Source organism: Rhynchophorus ferrugineus, unplaced genomic scaffold (genome assembly GCF_030347505.1).
Source record: "Rhynchophorus ferrugineus isolate W39M unplaced genomic scaffold, kcgeb_rfMv2 rfM9, whole genome shotgun sequence".
Classification (NCBI taxonomy): Eukaryota; Metazoa; Arthropoda; class Insecta; order Coleoptera; family Curculionidae; genus Rhynchophorus; species Rhynchophorus ferrugineus.
Genome location: NW_027472588.1, coordinates 36,817,854 through 36,840,099, shown reverse-complemented (window position 1 = coordinate 36,840,099; position 22,246 = coordinate 36,817,854). Strand labels below are relative to the sequence as shown.

General features: G+C 34.0%; 2 protein-coding genes across 9 annotated transcripts in view; both read left to right on the top strand.

Annotated features, from left to right (window-relative positions):
• The window catches only part of Ca-beta (Calcium channel protein beta subunit), a 227,268-nt gene that overhangs the window by 2,151 nt on the left and 202,871 nt on the right, over positions 1-22,246 (top strand). The window lies entirely within an intron of this gene.
• On the top strand, positions 3,374-5,706 carry LOC143202208 (uncharacterized). 2 transcript variants are annotated; one of them, XM_076413535.1, is made up of 2 exons: positions 3,374-3,467; positions 3,570-5,634. In XM_076413535.1, exons 1-2 carry the CDS (start codon positions 3,449-3,451, stop codon positions 5,510-5,512), a joined length of 1,962 nt encoding a protein of 653 aa, XP_076269650.1. In that variant the 5' UTR covers positions 3,374-3,448; the 3' UTR covers positions 5,513-5,634. The 2 variants fall into 2 exon arrangements, with proteins under 2 accessions (XP_076269650.1, XP_076269649.1); XM_076413534.1 differs by having other exon boundaries at positions 3,421-5,550; positions 5,613-5,706.

The following is a 22,246-nucleotide window of genomic DNA, read 5'->3' as shown; positions in this document are numbered from 1 at the left end:
ATTATTTAATAAATCATAAGAGACATATAACTAATGTTTTAGTTTGAATGGTATTTGGTTGATATTTACTGATACTATAAATAATATTCAAACAGTTTTGTCATTCAATATTCTTATAATGAATATTGTATTCTTATCAGTATGTTAATACATAAATGTTAATAATATTAATATTCTCTATAACACACAGAAAGTATATAACTAAAAATATTTAAAACCACACTGACTCAATGATAGTGAATGTAATATTCTCCATATAAAAACATCTCGATAATCACTTATATGCTACTCACTGTGTACATATATATGTACTGATCATGCTAGAGTAATAGAATATATGTTTACATAAATTATAAATAGTAAATTATATATTAAGTGACCAATAAACCATATAATATTTTTACATGATAATTTTGTTTCCGAAAAGCAAAATTGAAATATACAAAACTGAATTTAATGAACAAATAGAATTTATATATTAAAAAAATATTTAAGTAAATAATCACTTGTGATATTTATTATACATATTCACACATTAAAAATAATTTAACTGAAAATGCAGCGTAATAACTAAAACTCTCAGAAGAATCATGATTGATTCTATACAAAATCACCAGCATGTGAAGAAGAAGGATAGCCTAAAATATGAGGGATATCGTATACCGGGGATTGCATTATTTTTTAAATAGTTAAGAATCAAATTCTTTTTCATACATCGGTTCGGGTAGCTTGTCCTTTCTACCTGACTTTGTATCAATTATATGTGAGATTGTGCTCTTTAGAAACAGGTCCGTGCCATAGACGTCGTAAAATAATTAGAACGATTTAAAATCGAGTTAAATATTTTCGTTATCTTCTAATTTTATTATTTTTAGAGGTTTTATAAGGTATATAAAACAGTAAAAATAAGCATTTTATATCACCAATTCAAAAAGAAAAAGTATGTTTCTCATTTAATTAGAATATGGATAAAAAAATATGTGTAATAATAAAACAAGTAAATGCATTTAAGTAATACGTGAAGGTAAACAAGAAAATGTTTGGTAGAATTGGAGAAATATGTATTTGAACATAGATATTAATAGCAAATTCATTAATAAAAAGGAAATATCAGGCAAAACTTCAGGGAAAGTTTGCATAGTAGATATAACGATCGGTTGAGAGACGAGATTAGAAGGTTAGAGATTATAAAGTAAGATACAAGTCACAGAAATTAAATACCTCCTAAGGATGAAGGACGTTTCTTTACGTCGACGATCTTAAGTAATATTGGGGTCATTTTCTTGTCTTTGATAATTTAACATAGTTAATTATAATGGAATATTGTGTCTTTCATATTCATCCAAATAAACTTTTTGATTATTGTTTCTAATAGCAAAAATGACAGTGAAATTAACAAATGTGGCTAGAGAATATTTTCCGTTGAACATATATATGACATATTTAGATTAGGTAAATGGTCGTACCCATTACATTGTTGTCTGGAACCTGATTTAGTTTCTTTCATTGTTAGTATTTAGTAGTTAGTAGATAAATATGGATTTTAAACGCCTTGAATGTCTCAAATAAGAGTTTTATAGTTTAACGTATTACGTCAGCAATATTTTCTGAAATTTGTGGATGAAATTATCATGTGAAATTTTGTCGAAGACTTGGGCTATGTCCAAGAACGACAGATTTTTCTCTCTTCGTAGACGTTTTTATAAAACCGAGTTTTTCTCAATGGCCGTTTTTTGGTCTTTTCAACAGGAATAATAATAGTAGTACAATGAAATTTGATTAAACATTTTTAACATATTTTGTAATATGTGATAAAAAAATTATGTTACGCCATTGCCTTGTTACACAGATTTCAATGCAGGTAAATGCAATAACAGGGCGCAGTCAAAGGAAGCAACCCCATTATAAGCTTTTAATCTCAATATTATATATAAAAATGAATCGCAAAATATGTTCCTAAGCGCATAACTCAACAACGCCTGGACCAATTTGGCCAAATCTTTTTTTAAAATGTTCGTTGAAGTTCAGGGATGGTTTTTACGGCGAGAAAAATTAGAATTATTGCTGGAAAAACCCTAAAAATAGCCCTTTTTGTTTGAATTTGTTTCGTGTATCAGTTGACAATTCATCTGTCATCTGTCAAAAGTCATCTGTAACAGACAACTTTTTTTTTTTAAATTTGATATGACTTGAACTCAAATCCTTTTAATCCGTACGAATTGTTTTATTTATTTAAAATTTTTTATTTGTTTAAAATTTAATTCAGTTAGTTAGTGTTTGTTTAGTTCGTGATTAGTGAAAAAATAATTTATATTTGATTCGCGTGAAGCGCGAGCGCGACATTCAACTAATAATCGCGCAAGTTTGAATCCAGCTGCTTTCAGTTACGATGTGTCAATTGACTACAGTAACTACCAATGTGTTGTTATTGGTTCTATGAACTTGGTTTGCTCACACTGTAAGGCATTAAAATACAAAAACGAAGCCAATGGATTGTGTTGCGCAAATGGTAAAGTGAAATTGATACAATTGGATCCACCACCAGAACCATTGTACTCATTGGTTTCAGGAATAGGAACAGATTCTATACACTTTTTGACACATATTCAACAATATAACAATTGCTTTCAAATGACTTCATTTGGGGCAACAAATGCAGTTCGGGAAAATTTTATGCCAACTTTCAAGGTATGTATTATAGCAGTTACTCATAATTATTTTAGCGAACAAAATTTTCTGTCACCAAAGTTAAGATGTGTTACTAATCTTCAATTTCTTAATCATTACGAAATATATCACTTAGTCATCATATTATATGGTGATTCAGTTTCAGTGACACTTTTATTATATTTTATATTTGATAGATATTAGTTAAAACTAAATATATACTTTTTAAGATCAAATATTATTTAAGTTTGATCATTGACAATCCATTAATTTATACCACACCATAATATTTTTTTTATTTACAGATACAAGGGCAAATATATCACAGAGCAGGTTCACTGTTACCAGTGTCAGATAGCGACAACAAATTATTGCAAATTTATTTTATGGGCAATTCACCACAAGAAATTGATCTGCGTTGTGCACATAACAATTTAGTAAAAAGGTCTATTGTAGAACAATTACAAACTTTATTTCATCAACACAATCAATTGATTATATTGTTTAAAACTGCCCTGGATCTGATGCCATCCGATAATCACAAAATTGTAATCAGAGCTGATAAAACACCTGCAGGTCAACATACAAGACGTTTTAATGCACCAACTATTGATGAAGTTGCTATCGTTGTAGTTGGAGAAAACTTGGAATCCCGTGATATTTTTTACATCGTCGGAATTTTCAATTACAACCTATAAAGGAAACACACCGCTCATATGATGCACTGCAATATCCCATTATATTTTGGCAAGGTGAAGATGGCTACGATTTATCAATAAAAATGATAAATCCCATTACAGGTAACTAAAATATTAGTTTAGCTATGGCGATAATATCTCAGTCACTATATTATGTATTTTAATTTTATATTTGAATGTTATTAAAACAAAATCTGTTTACAGGTTCTGAAACCAACAAAAAAGTCAGTTCAATGAACTATTATTCATACCGCCTAATGATTCGGGAAAATGCAGATAATCACATATTGAAATGTCGGCGATTATATCACAAATATGTCGATGACATGTATGTTAAAATTGAAACGGAGAGATTAACATTCATCAGGTTGAATCAAACCAAACTCCGATCTGAAGAGTATATTCACCTTCGAGATGCGATTAATACTGATGGAAATGCACAGAATGTCGGTCGGATGACTATTCTTCCAGCAACATACATCGGAAGCCCTCGGCATATGCACGAATATGCTCAAGATGCCATGTCGTATGTTCGTCATTATGGTACAGCAGATTTGTTCATCACATTTACATGCAATCCGCAATGGATAGAAATTAAGCAGGAGTTATTACCTGGGAAATCATCCATTGATCGTCATGATATTACAGCCAGAGTCTTTAGACAAAAGTTGAAATCTTTAATGAATTTCATCGTAAAACATAATGTGTTTGGTGAGACACGCTGCTGGATGTATTCTGTGGAGTGGCAGAAACGAGGATTGCCACATGCACACATTTTGATTTGGTTGGTTGAAAAGATAAGGCCAAATGAAGTTGATGCAGTGATATCAGCTGAAATCCCTAATGTACAAGTAGATCCTGGATTGCATGAGGTAGTTATCAAAAACATGATACATGGTCCCTGTGGAACTCTTAATCAAAATTCACCGTGTATGATGGATGGTAAATGTTCAAAACGATATCCACGGACATTAATATCGGAAACAATTACTGGTAATGACGGTTATCCATTGTATCGTCGCAGATCGACAGCAGACAATGGAAAATCAACAATTGTCAAATTAAATCAACAAGATATTGAAATAGATAATCGTTGGATTGTTCCATATTCACCCATTTTATCAAAGACATTCAAAGCACACATCAACGTTGAATCTTGCCATTCAGTGAAATCGATTAAATACATTTGCAAATATGTAAGCAAAGGGAGTGATATGGCTGTGATTGAAATTGGTGCAGAGAATTCTAATGATGAAGTTACCCAATACCAAATGGGCCGCTATGTCAGTAGTAATGAAGCAGTTTGGCGAATATTTTCTTTTCCTATTCATGAGAGACACCCTTCTGTTGTTCACTTAGCTGTGCATTTAGAAAATGGACAAAGAGTGTATTCTACAGCACAGAACGCAGTACAAAGAGCTGCTCAGCCACCATCTACTATATTAACCAGTTTTTTTGAGACATGCCAAAACGATGATTTCGCACAAACATTGCTATATTCTGAAATGCCAAAATATTATACCTGGAATCAATCCTCAAGGAGATTTATACGACGGAAACAAGGAAAACCAGTTCCAGGATATACAGATGTATATTCCACCGATGCGATTGGCCGGATTTATTCAGTACATCCAAGCAATGATGAATGTTTTTATTTACGACTGCTATTAGTCAATGTACGTGGCCCAACATCATTCCAACAGTTACGAACTGTTGATGGTGAATTGTGTGGATCCTACAGAGAAGCCTGTCAACGTTTGCAATTGCTTGAAAATGACGCTCATTGGGATCAAACTCTCAATGATGCTGTAATATCATCACACACTCATCAAATACGAACATTGTTTTCTATAATCATATCTACATGCTTCCCATCAAACCCAATTGATTTGTGGATGAAGTACAAAGATTATATGTGTGATGATATTTTGTATCAAATACGGAATAGAATGGGAAATCCAAATATACAAATCAGTGAAGAAATTTACAATGAAGCATTGATTTCAATTGAGGACATGTGCTTGATAATGTCAAACAAACTATTAATTCAATTAGGCCTGACCGCGCCCAATCGTCCAATGCATGACGCTTTTAACCAAGAGTTGCATCGAGAAAGACTGTATGATCTCAACGCTTTGAAAGAATAAATTCAAACAAATCTTCCACTGTTAAATGAACAACAGAAGTATGTATTTGAAACTCTTATGAAAGTAACAAATGATGAAACTGGAGGGATTTATTTCTTAGATGCACCTGGTGGTACAGGAAAAACTTTTTTTATTTCATTAATATTAGCAACAATTCGCTCACAAAATAAAATTGCACTTGCACTCGCTTCGTCGGGAATCGCAGCAACTTTGCTTGAAGGTGGTCGAACAGCCCATTCAGCACTAAAATTGCCATTAAATATGCAAAGCAATGAAACTCCAACCTGCAACGTTTCGAAGAACTCTGCAATGGCAAAGGTTTTGCAGCAATGTAAATTGATTGTTTGGGATGAATGCACGATGGCACATAAAAAATCTTTGGAGGCTTTAGACAGAACCTTAAAAGATCTACGTAGCAATAATAACCGATTTGGTGGTGCAATGATTTTATTAGCAGGAGATTTTCGTCAAACATTGCCAGTGATTCCACGATCAACGCCAGCTGATGAACTCAATGCATGTCTAAAGTCCTCCAATTTGTGGAAACATGTTAAAGTACTTCATTTAAGCAAGAATATGCGTGTCGAGTTGCAAAATGACCAATCTGGAAACATATTCTCTAAACAACTCATTGACATTGGTAATGGCAAATTTCCTATAGACATGTTGACGGCTTGCTTTTGCTATGACTATAAACAAGTCCCAGGGGCAATCATTAAGTGTTTGTGGTATTAATCTAGAAAACCCATGTTTCTCACATGGTCAATTGTATGTTGCCTGTTCCCGTGTTGGAAAACCATCAGATTTGTTTATCTATGCGCCAGGTAATCAAACAAAAAACATCGTATACCACAAAGCAATATAATGATAATAATAATAATAATTATGATTCACATGATTAACAATAAAGCGATTACTTACTTTTCAATCCTTATATATGTTTTATTTAATTATTTTTTATTCACAACGCCCTATCACCAGGGTGATGGTTCTGTTCAGGAGAATTTTTTAAAATACGTAGGCACAAAAACTGCCACATTACAAATCTTTTTGACAGGACGAAGTCTGTCGGGTCAGCTAGTGTTATATATATATATATATATATATATATATATATATATATATATATATATATATATACCGCATGGAACATATCTTTATCAATAGGCAACGGTCAGTCATTAATGAAAAACATCTTCATAAAACCCTACAAAATATATTTTTTTTCGTTTTCTAGATTGACCAGCTAGAGCCAAATGGTCTTTTGCTGATGTCGCTTCGGGTCCGGGATATGTTTGTTTTGCGGGCGACAGAGACCCTACAAAATATTAATACGTTAAATGTGAAAATATTTAAAAGAAATTAATAAGTTTTAACAGACAACACCTATATTTTCTGTTTGGACTAAGGCCTACGATGAGAAAAGTATTGTATATGACAAAATAGATTGCTTCCCTTTGCTCTTTATGACAATATAAGCTTAAAATACTATTACACAGATAAGTATATTACTATAACTTATTATAATTTTTTCTTTTTAAAAATGCGACTAATATTTTGTACAATATATGTAAATAAGTCTGTTTGTCATTTATAATATAATCTAAAATTACACTTAAAATATCAAATATAATTCATTTTAATATATGTCTTTATACCTAGTTATTATTAAGTTTTTACATTTATGTTTAATCCTTATCTTTCACTGATCTTAGAAGCTATAAGGCTGCCTTGAAAAGTTAATTTTTATATTCATGCATTTTGACCATTTTTTCTATTTAATAAGGCATTTATTGGAAAAACTGGTACACTATATGTTAAGGAAAATCAAACTATTTTCTCAATTGTTATTTCCATAAATTGCCCCCATGGCAAAGTACAATGTTAGTTTGGCAACGATCCTATTACACATTTACGTATTTCTTCAGAATTTTGAAACCGTGGGCCAACCAAGCTTGCTCATATGCTACATAGATCCGAAAGAATGGTATTCCATAAGGTGAGTACGTGGGGTGGCTCAGAGCTTTCCATTCGAGCCCAAGCAATATCTTTTAGAACTCCTCAATATGTGACTAACTGTTGTTATGTAACATGATGATTTTACGCCTGTTATTACTTGCTATTACTGTTTTTTTTTGTAGAAATACTTCATTCAATTTGAGCAACGAAAATTAGTAGCTTCATTTGGATTTAGAAGAATTGGAATTGTTATTGTTCATTGTCTATTACAATAATCCATGGTTTGATAGGCTTCGGCAGCAGATGTCTTCAAATTAAACAACAAGAAGAAGAATTAAGAATTATTTGACCGAAAAGTGAACAAAAAATAAGAATTGGAGCGATGACACACTTTAAAGGGGAATACAGATATTAAGAAAATGGCGATACTCGTAAAACATTTTTATTTTTATTAGAAAATTATTTTAGTTGTCATATCTTAAATAACAAAAGTCACCTTTACAATAAGAAATAAGTCACAAATTCATCTGTATTGTAAACGTTACTAGACGCTGATTTTTTTTTGGCTGACCCGACTAAACAGAATAATGGACCGTTTCTACTCTAAACAGTATCGAATTTCTTCCTTGTAACGTGCATTAGCTACATAGACTTGTTTTTGGATTATTTAGGTACCATATCAGTTCTAGTTTTCGCCCTGTAAGCTTTATGTGAGTTATAAACAATCGGCCAAATTACGCTTCGCACGACATAACATCGTAATATCGAAAAGTTGATGGAATTTTGGACACATTATTGGTTTTATATCATTCAAATAGTTATTTTGTTTATTTTAAAAGAGTCGAGCGATAAAATTCAAGAGAACAGTATTAAGAATAGTTCACCACGGGGCATCTTTTCATAGTTAAAATGTTATTTCTTAAGTTAAAATATGTTAAGTCTAGTTAGCAGCGACATCAAAATCTTCTGTCTGATATCTTAATATTTACAAATACTCTTTGGGGTTCCAAATTATTAGCGATGTCTTTTGAGGAAAATGCGAAATAATAATGTCAATAACTTTTATGGCTTACTGATTTAATGACAATGACTTACAGACGCCCATAATGGAACATTCTAATTAAAATTTTCAACATTTTTTGCGGTTTGTTGCTTGATCTGAATAAGTTAGCTGTCATAGACCATCAAACACTTTCAGAAACTTATGGTGAGTGCGCTCGGTCATATCTTAATTATTGTTTTTGGTTTCAACGATTTAAAAGTGGTAATTTTTGATGTGAAAGATCCAAAATTATGGAAAAGTGGCTATCATATTAATTGACTGAAAATGCCATTTAGAATTATTTTAACAACACCGGGTCATTACTTGCCAGGCAAAAAAAGAATAGTTTTCTATGACGTGTTAGTCCAGGAGAGTCATCCACAATAAACGTCGCAGTGTAATATTCATGGCGTTAAAAGTTTTGCTGTGAATACGGCAGAACATCGAAATCTAGTGTATTGGTAGTTGCTAAAAACGAGTAAAGTATTTTTATTGCAGATGTCTCTTGGTATCAATGGACATATTGTTTCAAGCCGATCACGATAAACAACAATAGCGATTAATTGACGCAAAATCATCCTCTTGCTTGCAATTCTCAGCTTGACTTGCCTGACAATATTATATATAGACAAAGATTCGAAGAAAAATAATTTTAGAACACTACAATGGTTGTTGAGGAGGAGGCGTCCTTTAAAGCCCGTAATTCTTTGATTTTTTTTATTTTAATTTATATATTTTAAAAATTTAATAAATATTCTTTTATTCAGAAAATGGCGAAAATTTTAGACCGAAAGTCACAATGTCTCCTTTAACAATAAATATATTTATTTATCAATCAATAATTTCATGAATTGATTGAGATACAGGGGATGAACGATGATATACACAATATTTATTTGTTAATGAGGTGTTGAGTAGTGTTTTTGTTACTACTTACTATCGATTGTTTCAGTCGTATACTTTTAGTTACTATTTTTGGTTCTACAAGCTTCATTCGACTGATTCTTAGCGTTCTGGCTCCGTCGTCATAGCCGCGACTTTGACAAAAATGTACCCAATTTATGCTTACATAGATTTAAATGTAATATATATAGTTTTATGTTTTTTAGTTTAGGTAGTTTGCTTGTAAATAACAATATATTGTATATTAATATAGCAGGATTTTGGAACGATATTTTCCAAGATTGTTAATATAATAAGGTAAAAAGATTAAAATTGTGAATGATAAATACTAAAATAATTTTGACTGTTTTTATGGCAATAATTGATAATATTTAGATTACTCTCTCAATTTTTGTTAAAAAATATTTCCGTTCAATAATAAATAAAACATTTATTTTATTTAAAAAAACTCTAGTAGTTATTGTGTGATCATTTTTAATTATATCACGAATTAGTTTTCTTTCTTTGATTAGGTATATGTTTAATATTGACTTAGTATTTAAGGTTATTGTACATCTTTTTTTTTAGGTTTTGTTGAAGTTTTATTGTATTGTCTATATTTGTTATAGTATAGTAATTGAAAATAGTAATAAACATATTAAAATACGATAAAGCATTTGCTTGGATTTAGCATAAGCTTTCGATAAGTTATGGCGTGACGGCCTTGTTTATATGCTATAGTATTAAGTATTACGAGAACAACATATTAAACTACTGAAACTTTACATAATATCTAGAATATTTAGAGTTAAACAACAAAAACCCTACTTTACAACGAAAGAAGCTAAAGCAGGTACACCACAAGGAAGTGTATAGGGTCAAATTATTTGCCTAATTTACACATGTAATATGTCACGGATGGAAAATATCGCGATGGTTACATTTACTGATGTTACTGAGATTCTTGCTGTCCAGATAATAGAGAAGAAGCCATACAAAAATTTCAACAGGAAAGTGGCAATATGAATAATTGAACGCAAACAAAATTGGAAAATAAATCTAACGAAAGTAAATTTGTAAATGTGGAGTTCATTTAATCAGACTGCACAAGCATCAATGGCAATTTTTTTTTTGATAACATCTTTATTAGATATGCTGGATATTTGATATTACAATCTTAATTATAAATTAATTTATTACTACATATCATTTGTACTCAGATTAGATTCACAAGCAAGACGAGTACGAGAAAATACATCAATATGTATTCCTCAAATATAAAATTATAATAACTTAAGCTATCGTTTACACTAAAGGTATACACTTTATATAAGTTGACATGGTTTGGTTCGCTTCAGTTTTCTGACATCTGGCGCGCTGTCCAGCAGCTGTATTGCTTCCACGTTAGTATGATTTACTAATCTTCTTTCGCGTTTCAAGGAGAAATCTTGGATAACTTCCTGTCCAGCAGTTGTATTGCTTCCACGTTAGTATGATTTAGTAATTTTCTTTCGTGTTTCAAGGCGAAATCCTGCACAACTTCGCAAATCCATTTGATTTCCGGGTCATCGTGCAGTTCTTCATTGGTTACATAGCGATAGGCATTGGTAATCAATCGAAGAATCTTGTTTTGACAGCGCTGTATGAGTGACTAACTGATTTGAATTTTTAGTGCAACCTCATATTTACACCCCATAGGTCCAAACTGGCTTTATAATTGTATTATAGATCAACCTCTTTGATTTTAGATCAAGTTGAGAGTATCTTCCGACTAACCAGTATAGTTGTTTTATTTTGGTTCTAATGTGTTTTGCTTTTTGGCTAACGTGATGCTAGTCGACAACAATGTAATAAAAAAATTTAAAAAATAACCTATCGAGGGCAAAAATAATTGCAAATTTTATCAAATCAAACGTTTCTTCATCTCCATCGACAGGGGCTCTTGTACCTCTTGGTAAATGGCCGATTTATATTTGACCTAAACAAAACCGAAACCACGAAACGTTCTGGTCCGAACTTCCAATATCCAAAACTGTTCAATATTCAGCCGGCCACATCCGTCCCAGACGGCCCTGGCCGACTCAATAATTTAATACAAAAGTTGTTTTAGCAATAAAATCGAAAGCTTAAGCAGTTATTGGGGGGATATCCGACCACGGAGACGACCACTATAAAAACGCTATTTGGAGCGGACTTTTTTTTATCACTGGCCCCTTGGCCGGGCTGAAAGGGTGGCCACGAATTTTCATTTTTATGAAATCCCATTTTCTGCGTTTTGTTTTTAATGCTCAAGTTTCTCGACGTCGACGTATCATGCATAAAAAAGCGACGGGAGAGAAAACGGATAGTGTCCGGCCGAACGAAACTAGGCGCCTTTGTTTCGAGATTTATGGCGATGTTTTATTTAAAACTTTCCGGGGAAAATAGCGAGCTTTTATTTGCCACCGGAGATCGGCCCGTTTAGATACATTTTAGTGATTTTGCCGTTTTCGTACGCATAAAATAAACAAACTCGTAAATTACAATTTCTTTTTTATCGAAATGGTATTGCGCTTGGAAATTAAGTTAAATGTATCTAACAATGTTTTCTGGTTTTAGCCTCCGTTCACTTAACCAGCCTTAGCAGAATGTGCCGACAGCACCAATCGACCAACAATAATTGACTTTTTTTTTTGTTGTTCTGACCTAAAACCAGGCGGTGGAATGTATGACGCATACTTGGTCGCGGAAACTTGTCCTGGAGCGACAGGTTGGACCGGATTATGTGGGATTGCCTCTGCTCTTACCACTAAACTATACCGAAACCGCCTCACAGTTGACCTCTGTGAGTCTCTATTGCTACTACATTAAAATTGGGGTTATTGGACACGAGGATCCCGCGATTCTATTGATTCGTGAACTTGAGTTAACACACGACTGGATACTGTCGTATCGGGGCAAAAGTTATGACTGCAGTGACGGATGAGGTCGTTTCAGCCTGAAATAGGGGGTAGGTTAGAGGTGACGCGGTGTTAAGCTCCCAGCTTGTCGGCCAGCTCGCGAACAAGCACGTTTTCAGAAGAACTTGAGCTGAGTTGTTGTTTGTGGAATGATTAAGATATGAAGTGCTTGATTGTCTGGAGTGTCAGTTTCCATATGAATTTAACTATTTCTGATAAGCCATGGAGCATTTAAGATTATCCTGAGAAGCTTATTTTGGAAAACTTGAAGCCGTTTGACCTGGTTGTGTGTGATAAACTTGAAGTAGCAATTAGATCCGTAAAGGAGTATAGACCGAATTAACATCTCGTAAAATAAGCATTTGATTGAGATGGGAAGTCTGTTAGAAGGTCCTTTCTGGATTGCTTTCTGGATTTGGGAATGCCAACCGAACCGTCGGTCGAAGTGGAGACCTAGGTACGTGACGTTATCCAGCCATGGAATTATTGCGGTGTCGATCTTAAATTGCGAGGCGCGCAGTGGATGGAAAATGATGGCCCTGGTTTTCAGGGGGTTGATTTGCAACCTCCAAAATTTGAACCAATTAACCGCATGATCGAGCTGCTTTTGTAAACGTTCATGAGTTGTAACTTCGAACCTGGCGGCCATGAACAAAAGCAGTATCATCAGAGTAGTTGACTTCTTAATTTCTCAAAATGCGAATCAATCTGGCGACTTGCAAGTACTGCAAAACCTTGATTCCGACAACAGGCCAATCCTCCTTACTGCCAGTGACTTTCTCCTGAGTTCCGCCTCTCCCAAACTCAATAAAACTACCGACTGGAATCTGTTTCAACTTGAGTTTCAGCGCGCAGGACCTATCCCAAATATAATTTCTCCAGATGACCCAGAAAGAACAGTCTCTAAATTCACTCTAAATATCCAAACAGCCGCAGACAGAGCTACTAAAACAACCAGCTCTGAACCTTTGAACTTAACTTCCATAGAGAAATAAAAGAACTAATCGGGTACAAGAACCAATTAGAGAGTTTAACGAGCGAACCGAAGTGCTCGCTTCACTCTGAATCCTGAGTATAAACGCTTGACATAGTGCGTAATAAGAAAAGTCAAGGACAGGGTTAAAGCCTGGAATGAGAGAAAATGGGAATCGTTTCTTCAAAATCTAGGCAACCACACTGACCCGCATGTCCTCTGTCAGGCCGCTCATAATTCATTCTCGAGCTTCACGCTAATTCGTTCGAGAATCAAATGAAATGCAATCCATCTCTTGGCCCTCCTCAAAAGACGTTGTCCATCATAAACGACACTATCCCCACTCTGAAGAGGACAAACTTCCAATCAGTGCATCTTCTGAAGAGCATAGTCTATTCCAGAGACCTCTATATAGCTCTCTATAAAACATCTGTCTTCTGAAAAAAGTTCCAGGCCCAGATGGTATAACAATAAACCATCTGAAAAACCTCACTAGTAAGCAACTATCAGAGCTTGCCAACATCATCAACTCCATCCTGAGGTTAAAACATTTCCCAAGGAACTGGAAACATACGATTATCGCTGTCATTCCTAAAAAGAAAGCCAAGTCCAATATATCTGACTGCTGGCCCATCATTCTGATTAGTTCAATTTCCAAACTTGCCGAAAAATCGATATTACACGTTTTAAACAATTTTACAGACGCACGATACATAATCCCGAACGAACTCAAGCTTTCATCAAACTGTTCGCGTTGCAGCAACAATCCACCAGGCATTAGGAAAAGGTCGAAAAACTGATGCCATCTTTTTAAATGTTTCCAAAGCTTTCGATCAAGTATCTCAAGATCTATCAAGTAAGCAAAACAGCTTGGTCTACGGAATGACCTAATCTCCGTGATAGATTCATAAACGGACGGTACTTGGAAAACGCGTCTTTGTCGCCCGCAAAACACTTCACTATCCCGAACCCGACGCGATATCATCAAAAGACCATTTGGTTCTAGCTGGTCATCTTGGAACAAGAAAAGAAGCAGAACGCGCTAGGGATATCGACCGCAGAGAGAAATATCGATATATCGGTGAATAAAAATATCAATACTTGAAACAACCGTGAAAAATATATTGATCTTCTTAAGAAACCTCTACTTAGTTAACAGTTATTTTATTTTTGTTGCCGATTTTAATACCACTCACTGGGGATCGATACTTATTATCCTTATATATACTTATTAGTGGATGTAAGTTCATATCAACTGGCCAGCTGACCCATTGGCCTTCTGTCTTGAACGGATCTCCAAAATTGGTTGATTTCTTTGTGAATTTATCCAAAAACTATTCTAAACTATTACTAAAACTATTAAACTATCATAAAAGTTCACTCATGACTAATTTTTGCGCAGCCTAAACAGTAACCAGGATATGCAGGACATGCACTGCTTACATAGATAGTGCCTTTTCGTTTTTTTTTTGTAAATAACAATTTTTACATTGCTTTCTCATTATCTTTCCTGCTTTCTTCTGCTCTCGTATTTTCAAAACATATTCGCTAATAACCACTCTGGAAGTAGGTTTGGACGGAGACGTTTTGTAACATTTTCATGACAGATAAATGATAGTTATAAATTGGAATACGATTGCCTGAATAATTTTTGTGACGTTAGGGCACGCTTCATATCTATTTTTCAACATTTAGGAGGAGAGGGCCCTGACATATCGATATTTTTCTCGCCATATGCAATTCTGTACTTGACAAACCTGCAGAACAAGTCGAATCTTACAGACCTATTTCGCTACTACCTGCAATACCAAACCTATTTGAGAAACTGATATTTAAACGTGTTAAATATTTGGTAACAATACCAGATTTCCAGTTTGGTTTTCGAAATCACCATTCAACAATGGATCAAGTGCACAGAGTAACTGCGGCTATTGAAAGAGCGTCTGAAGAAAAGAAATACTGCCCTGCAATATTCCTGGATGTCTCACAAGCTTTTGATCGGGTTTGGCATTTGGGACTAATCTGTAAGATGAGCAAATTGTTACCGTGTAACTATTGTCAATTGCTGGAGTTATATTTATTCGGAAGAAAATTTAGAGTATCGCACGAAATGGCGTTCTCGACATTTAAAGGAAGCACAAGGTAGGGTCTTAGGACCACTCCTGTATCTGCTCTACACTGCTGACATTCCAACAACAAAAGAAACACTTCTTGGAACCATTGCTGACGACACAATTATTACGGCAAAAGATATATCTCTGCCTAGGGCAATAGAAAAAGTGCAAGTGGCAGTAAACAAAATCTACAAATGGACGAAAGATTGGAAAATTCAACTTAATAGTTCCAAATCTGTCCACGTTAATTTTGCATTAAGGTGAAATAATAAAAACTTAAGTATATCACTTAATGGATGCCCGATTCCTCAGGCAGAATCAGCAAAATACCTTGAAATCGATCTTGACGGTAGATTAAATTGGAAGCATGGCGTTAAACAAAAACCAAACACATTAGAACCAAAATAAAACAACTATACTGGTTAGTCGGAAGATACTCTCAACTTGATCTAAAATCAAAGAGGTTGATCTATAATTCAATTATAAAGCCAATTTGGGCTTATGGGGTGCAAATATGGAGTTGCACTAAATATTCAAATCAGTTAGCCATACAGCACTGTCAAAAGAAGGTTCTTCGATTAATTACCAATGCCTATCGCTATGTAACCAATGAAGAACTGCACGATGACCTGCAAATCAAATGGATTTGCGAAGTTGTACAGGATTTCGCCTTGAAACACGAAAGAAGATTACTAAATCATACTAACGTGGAAGCAATACAACCTGCTGGACAGCGCGCAGGATATCATGAGATTGAAACGAACAAAACCATACGAACTTGTGTGAAGATTTAGTGTGTATTATTAGTGTAAACTATAGCTATAAGTTAATAATTAATAAACAATTATAATTTTATAATTGAGGAATACATACTGATGTATTTTCTCGCACTCGTCTTGCTTGTTAATTAATCCAAGTACATAGGAAAAGTAGTAATAAATTAATTGTAAATTAAGATTGTACTAAGCGTATCTAATAAAGATGTTATAAAAAATGCAATTCTGTAATACAAATGAACCAAAAAGGAAAAATCGAAAGCAAGCACGTAAATGACTCACCAGGCACACTGAATGGTTACTTCTCGAACTCGAACGAATTTTGCTGGCAAGAGGGGGCTCCATTGTCTTGTTCCTGTTTAAAATATCTGATTAAAGACGCAACTTGCAATGTTTGACTTCGAAAGTGTCAACCAGAGTAATAATAAACAGTAATTTGAAATTTATCAAAACAAGTAAAGCATTAGAATAACGTTTGCGGGTTTATAGTCTCTTATCGCTATTGTTTTGAAGAATTTTGCGTACGTTTGACAAGTGGAGTACTATGACATGCTAGTTCGGTTACATGTTCAAACGTACCAGACAGCATTGTGTCTCTATTTAACTAGAATAAAATGGGAAGGAAAATACTGTCTACTTCTAAAACGAAGTTACAAATTGCGGCAGGCAATACATTGCGGCAGGCAATACATTAAAAATCTTGATGAGTATATACAAAGAAACTTTGGATAGACTCTTTTTTATTTTAATTACTGTTCCTATTTAATATATGTTTGTTTGCTAAAGTTTCATCAAATGGCATCAAATTTAATATTTTGCACGGTGTAATTTGTGTCAGGATTATTGTAAAATATAAACAGAAAAGGATGAAACTGAAAACAAAAAAATCCTTTCGTTTGACTTTCGTGTGACGATCCTCTGTATAAAATATGAATAAGCAAAATTATTCATTTATAACCGGGAAGAAAGGCTTTTTTCTTTAAGCCCTTAGAATAATAGCATGACTACCAGCCCTAACTTTTTGTACCTGTTGTCTCGAAACCAACCCCCTGACGGTGCCGTAATGTTCGGAATATCAAGACCAATTTTCGTGGGAGTGGTCGATTCATTTCAACCACCTTTCATTTCAAAGGTTAATTCTGCTTACAATACCTTCTGACACCCCGGCAACCCTTAGGCAGTCGAATAACACCCCGATACAGGGAGGAATTCAGACGGGGGACCCGATTGTTTCACGAGTTTTCGAAATTTCGGGCTTTATTCTAAATTTAAATGTGTTGAAACTTGTTCGATGTGTTTAAATGAAAGACAGGCTTTTGGATAAAACTAAATTATTTCATTCAGTTGTTAATTATCACTTTTATTAATAGACATTTCATGATTTCTTGAAATTGGATTCATATTACAATATATTCATAAAAATACACAATAAATTATGGATTTACACATGGTCTTAACAGGTCAATTGATAAGTCCCCAGTCTGACACACAGATGGCGCTACTAGAATTAAACCCATATGTTTTCTAGTTAGCCCTAAGCCTCAAAAGATGCGTGTATAAATTTGACAGATGTCGGATTATTAGTATGTGAATGATAGCATTTTGAGTGAAGCAACTTTTGCTATTGTGAAAAAATGGATAAAAAGAAATTTCGCGTGTTGATAAAGTATTGCTTTTGAAGAGAAAAAATACAGTTGAAGCAAAAACTTGGTTTGATGCCGAGTATCTGGACACTGCCCCAGGAGAATCATCAAGGATTGAATGACTGTAAAATGAAACTGAATGAAGTAGCAGACATTCTAAAGATATCAACTGAACGTCTATGTCATATCATTCACGAATATTTGGATATGAGCAAGCTCTGTGTAAAGTGGGTGCCTCGCCAGCTCACTTTTGGCCAAAAAGAACGACTAGTTGACGATTCGGAGCAATGTTTGATGATCATCAAGCGTAATAAACCCGAGTTTTTGCGTCGATGTGTGACAATGGATGAAACATCGCTCCATCATCTAACTCCGAAGTTCAATCGACAGTCATCCGAATGGACCACATACGATAAACCCACTCCAAAGTGTGGGAAAACGCAACAGTCGGCTGGCAAGGTTATAGCGTCTGTATTTTGGGATGTGCATGGAATAATTTTCATTAGCTACCTTGAAAAAGAACGACCATCAACAGCGACTTTTACATAGCGCTAGTGGGCCGACTGAAGGACGAAATCGCCGAAGAACGGCCGCATTTGAAGAAAAAGAAAGTGCTGCTTCATCAAGACAATGCACCGTGTCACAAGTCAGTGAAAACGATGGCAAAATCCATGAATTGGGCCTCGAATAGCTTCCTCATCCACCGTGTTCTCCAGATCTGGCCCCAGCATCTATATCCTGTTCTCAGAATTCAAAAGTATGCTTGCTGGGAATAAATTTTCGTCGAATGAATAGGTCACCGCCGAAACTGAGGCCTATTTGGAAGCAATATCGCAGTATCAATGTCGCGTCTAAGTGTCGCTATAATCAGTGTATCACCCTTGAAGGGAATTATGTTGAACTAGCGACCCGCCCCCGCTTCGCACGGGTGCAATGCTGATACTAAATTAAATACACTACAGAAAAAATATGAACGTTGTATATAAAAACATAGCGGCCCGCTCCGACTTTGCACGGGCATAAAATATATATGCCTATGTCACTCAATGAAAACATGATTAAAATCGATCCAGTATTTTTGGTTCATTCATTACTGCCCTTGGCCTGCACGCATTAAATTTGGAGTAAAACAATTCCTCTTCCCTTATACTTACTATGAAGATTTCCTGCTATCTTTGGAATATCTAAATTCATACAATTTTTATTACATTACACATTTTTAAACGCAAATTTTAAATTTGTAATATCTCCGAAAATATTTGTTTAATTTACATGCTGGAGCCATATTGATCTATATTAATTGCACACTGTATTTAAGGTACTTAATTCGATAAGGATTAATGCCGTATTGCTTAAAATAGCTTCGTAAATAAGCCATTTTCTCACGTAAAAAGTAAACAATAAAAATGATTAATGTGGGTTATCCCTAAAAGATAAACATATACCATCGCGGACTTTTTTGTAGACCTTTTTATGGTGTACAATACTGTAGTACATTAATTTGATCTAACTCGTAGGGTTAGGCAGCGTTTTTGCTAATTGCTAAATAAGCCTAAAAAAATAGGTTAATTTACGACATCACGTTAGAAACCTCTAAAATTAGCAATGTTGCCTTAGTATATTATGCATGTATTATACATATAAACCTTCCTCTTGAATCACTCTATCTATTGAAAAAAACCGCATGAAAATCCGTTGCGTAGTTTTAAAGATTTAAGCGCACATAGGGATATAGGGACAGAAAAGGCGACTTTGTTTTATACTATGTAGTGATAAAAACAATTAATTTTGCCAAAAATATTAAATCACATCGGGTAGATTTTGACAGGATTAATTTTTCATTATGTGTCATTTCATTGAAGTATGAACAAGAATTGTTTTCAGTGCGTTGAACATGTCTGCATCTGTAAAGAATAAATCGCATTTATAGGAAGTTTTCTTTTCTTACTTAAATTTTAATATTGTATAAAGTATAATTCAATAATCATGAACTTCCGCAAGCAGACAACGTTAAATATCTGGGAATGCATTTTGATCGACGTATGACATGGAAAAAACAGGTAATGACAAAACGCAAACAGCTTGGGATTAAACTAAACCAAATATATTGGCTGATAGGGCGTAGATCTAAATTATCATTAGTCAATACTTAGGCCTATTTGGACCTATGGTATTGAACTGTGGGGTATAACTAGCAAATCTAACATAGCCATCCCGCAGAGGTTCCAGAATAGGAATAGAGATGTTGCGCGATAACAACTCCAACAAACTGATTCAGCGCGATATCACCTTAGAACCCATAACGAGTGTGATGCGAAGTGTTAGTGCAAAGTACTCTGAAAGACTATTAGTACATTTCAATGTACTCGCCAAACAGTTAAATGTGCGCGATGACAGTGTAGAGCATAGGTTCAAACGCAAACTACCATACGAATTGATTATTAGACAAATGGAGTGGAATTTAATAATCTCTAGAATAAGTTAGAATAGCCTTTATAATAAGTTAGGATACACTTTAAAATAACTTAGGATAATATCTAAAATATGATTTAGATTAAAAGTTGTATATTGAAATCATATGATAATACTTATTGCTCACGGGCAGATTATTGAAAAAAAAAAGCTTTAAGAAAAATGCGGCTGGAGGTTATTGAATGCTGTGTGAAGCTTATGGAGACAATGCTACGTCGATTGTTTAAAACAACAGGATATCATAAGTAGGATATCACAGGTAGTTCTGTCATTTACAAAGCCTTCGAGTGTTAGCGATTTTTACCAATATTACATTCAAGTTTTCCGCTAAGAAAATCAATCTCTCGATTTTTTAGAGTTATAAAGTAATATTGATTTAAAGGAAACGGTCTGAGTAGTTTTTAATATACTGAAGAAGGTGGAACTGTACTACTGATCATGAGGATTTACTATAAAAAAAAACTGATATGTTAGCCAAGTATTGAGTGTAAAATATCTTTATAGATGTAAAAATGCTATCAAGAGCCGTGCTATTATACTACCATTCATATTATTGAAAAATAAAATATATTACGACCAAACAAAGGAAATAATTAGTAACTATTTTCGTGAAAACAAATTCAATACGGCCCTGTAAAAACATGTCTTATCCCTGAATATGAAATCTGCTACATAATTGTAGCCCTTGTCCTAAAATCATGATAAATGTGCGTATTTTATTTTCGAATGGTACATTTTTACATTAAATTAATGGGGATCAAAGAAAGACGAAGTTACTTCACTCAGGTAGAAAAGAAGATTTTAATTTCAGATACAATTTTTTCGGATAAATGTAGGTATATTTTTTACTAGAACGTTTCATTCACTCTTAGAACGAACCATATAATTAATTGTTTCTAACATCAAGCAAAGAGAGTCGTAGAAATAGCTTCTTGGCGTTCCTGTTTTTAAAATATTGTAGCTTGTGGTTCGTTTTCAAACAAATATAAAATAAGCCCGAGTAATTTTATACTGACAGAGGCACGGCGTTTTCGGAGTTTTATGTTTAATTAAAAATAGATATTGGTTGACAAACCATGCGCATGAGTTTTACCGTCCTTAAGCTGGAATTTGATATAAAAAAAGAAACTGAAGAAGCGGAAACGTTATAGTGTTTCCAAAGAAAGAAGTGTAGGATAAATTGATATTGAATATTTTTTTTAATATAAAATCTTTATTAGGTACGCTTACTACAATCCTAATTTACAATTAATTTATTACTAGTTTTCCTATGTACTTGGATTAATTCTATATATTATATATAATAGATATTATTCTATAACTTATAGCTATAGTTTACACTAAAGGTATATACTTTATATAAGTTCGTATGGTTTTATTCGCTTCAATCTCCTTCAATTCGCGGGGGATTTCTATTGCTATTGCTTCCACGTTAGTATGATTTAGTAATCTTTCGTGTTTCAAGGCGAATTCTTGGATAACTTCGCAAATCCATTTGGTTTCCAGGTCATTGTGCAGTTATTTGTTGGTTATGTAGCGATAGGCAGTCGAAGAACCTTGTTTTGACAGCGTTGTATGACTAGTTAATTTAAATTTTTAGTGAAACCCCATATTTGCACCCCATAGGTCCAAATTAGCTTTATAATTGTTTTATAGATCAATCTCTTTGATTTTAGATCAAGTTGAGAGTATCGTCTGACTATCCAGTATAGTTGTTTTATTTTGGTTCTAAAGTGTTTTGTTTTTTGTCTAACGTGATGCTTCCAATTTAATCTACCGTCAAGATGGATTCCAAGATGTTTGGAATTTTGGAATTCCAAGATGTTGTTTCTGCTTGAGGAATCGGGCATCCACTGAGGATATAATTAAGTTTTTATTATTTCGTCGCAATGTAAAATTAACGTGGATTTGGAGCTATTAAGTTGAATTTTCCA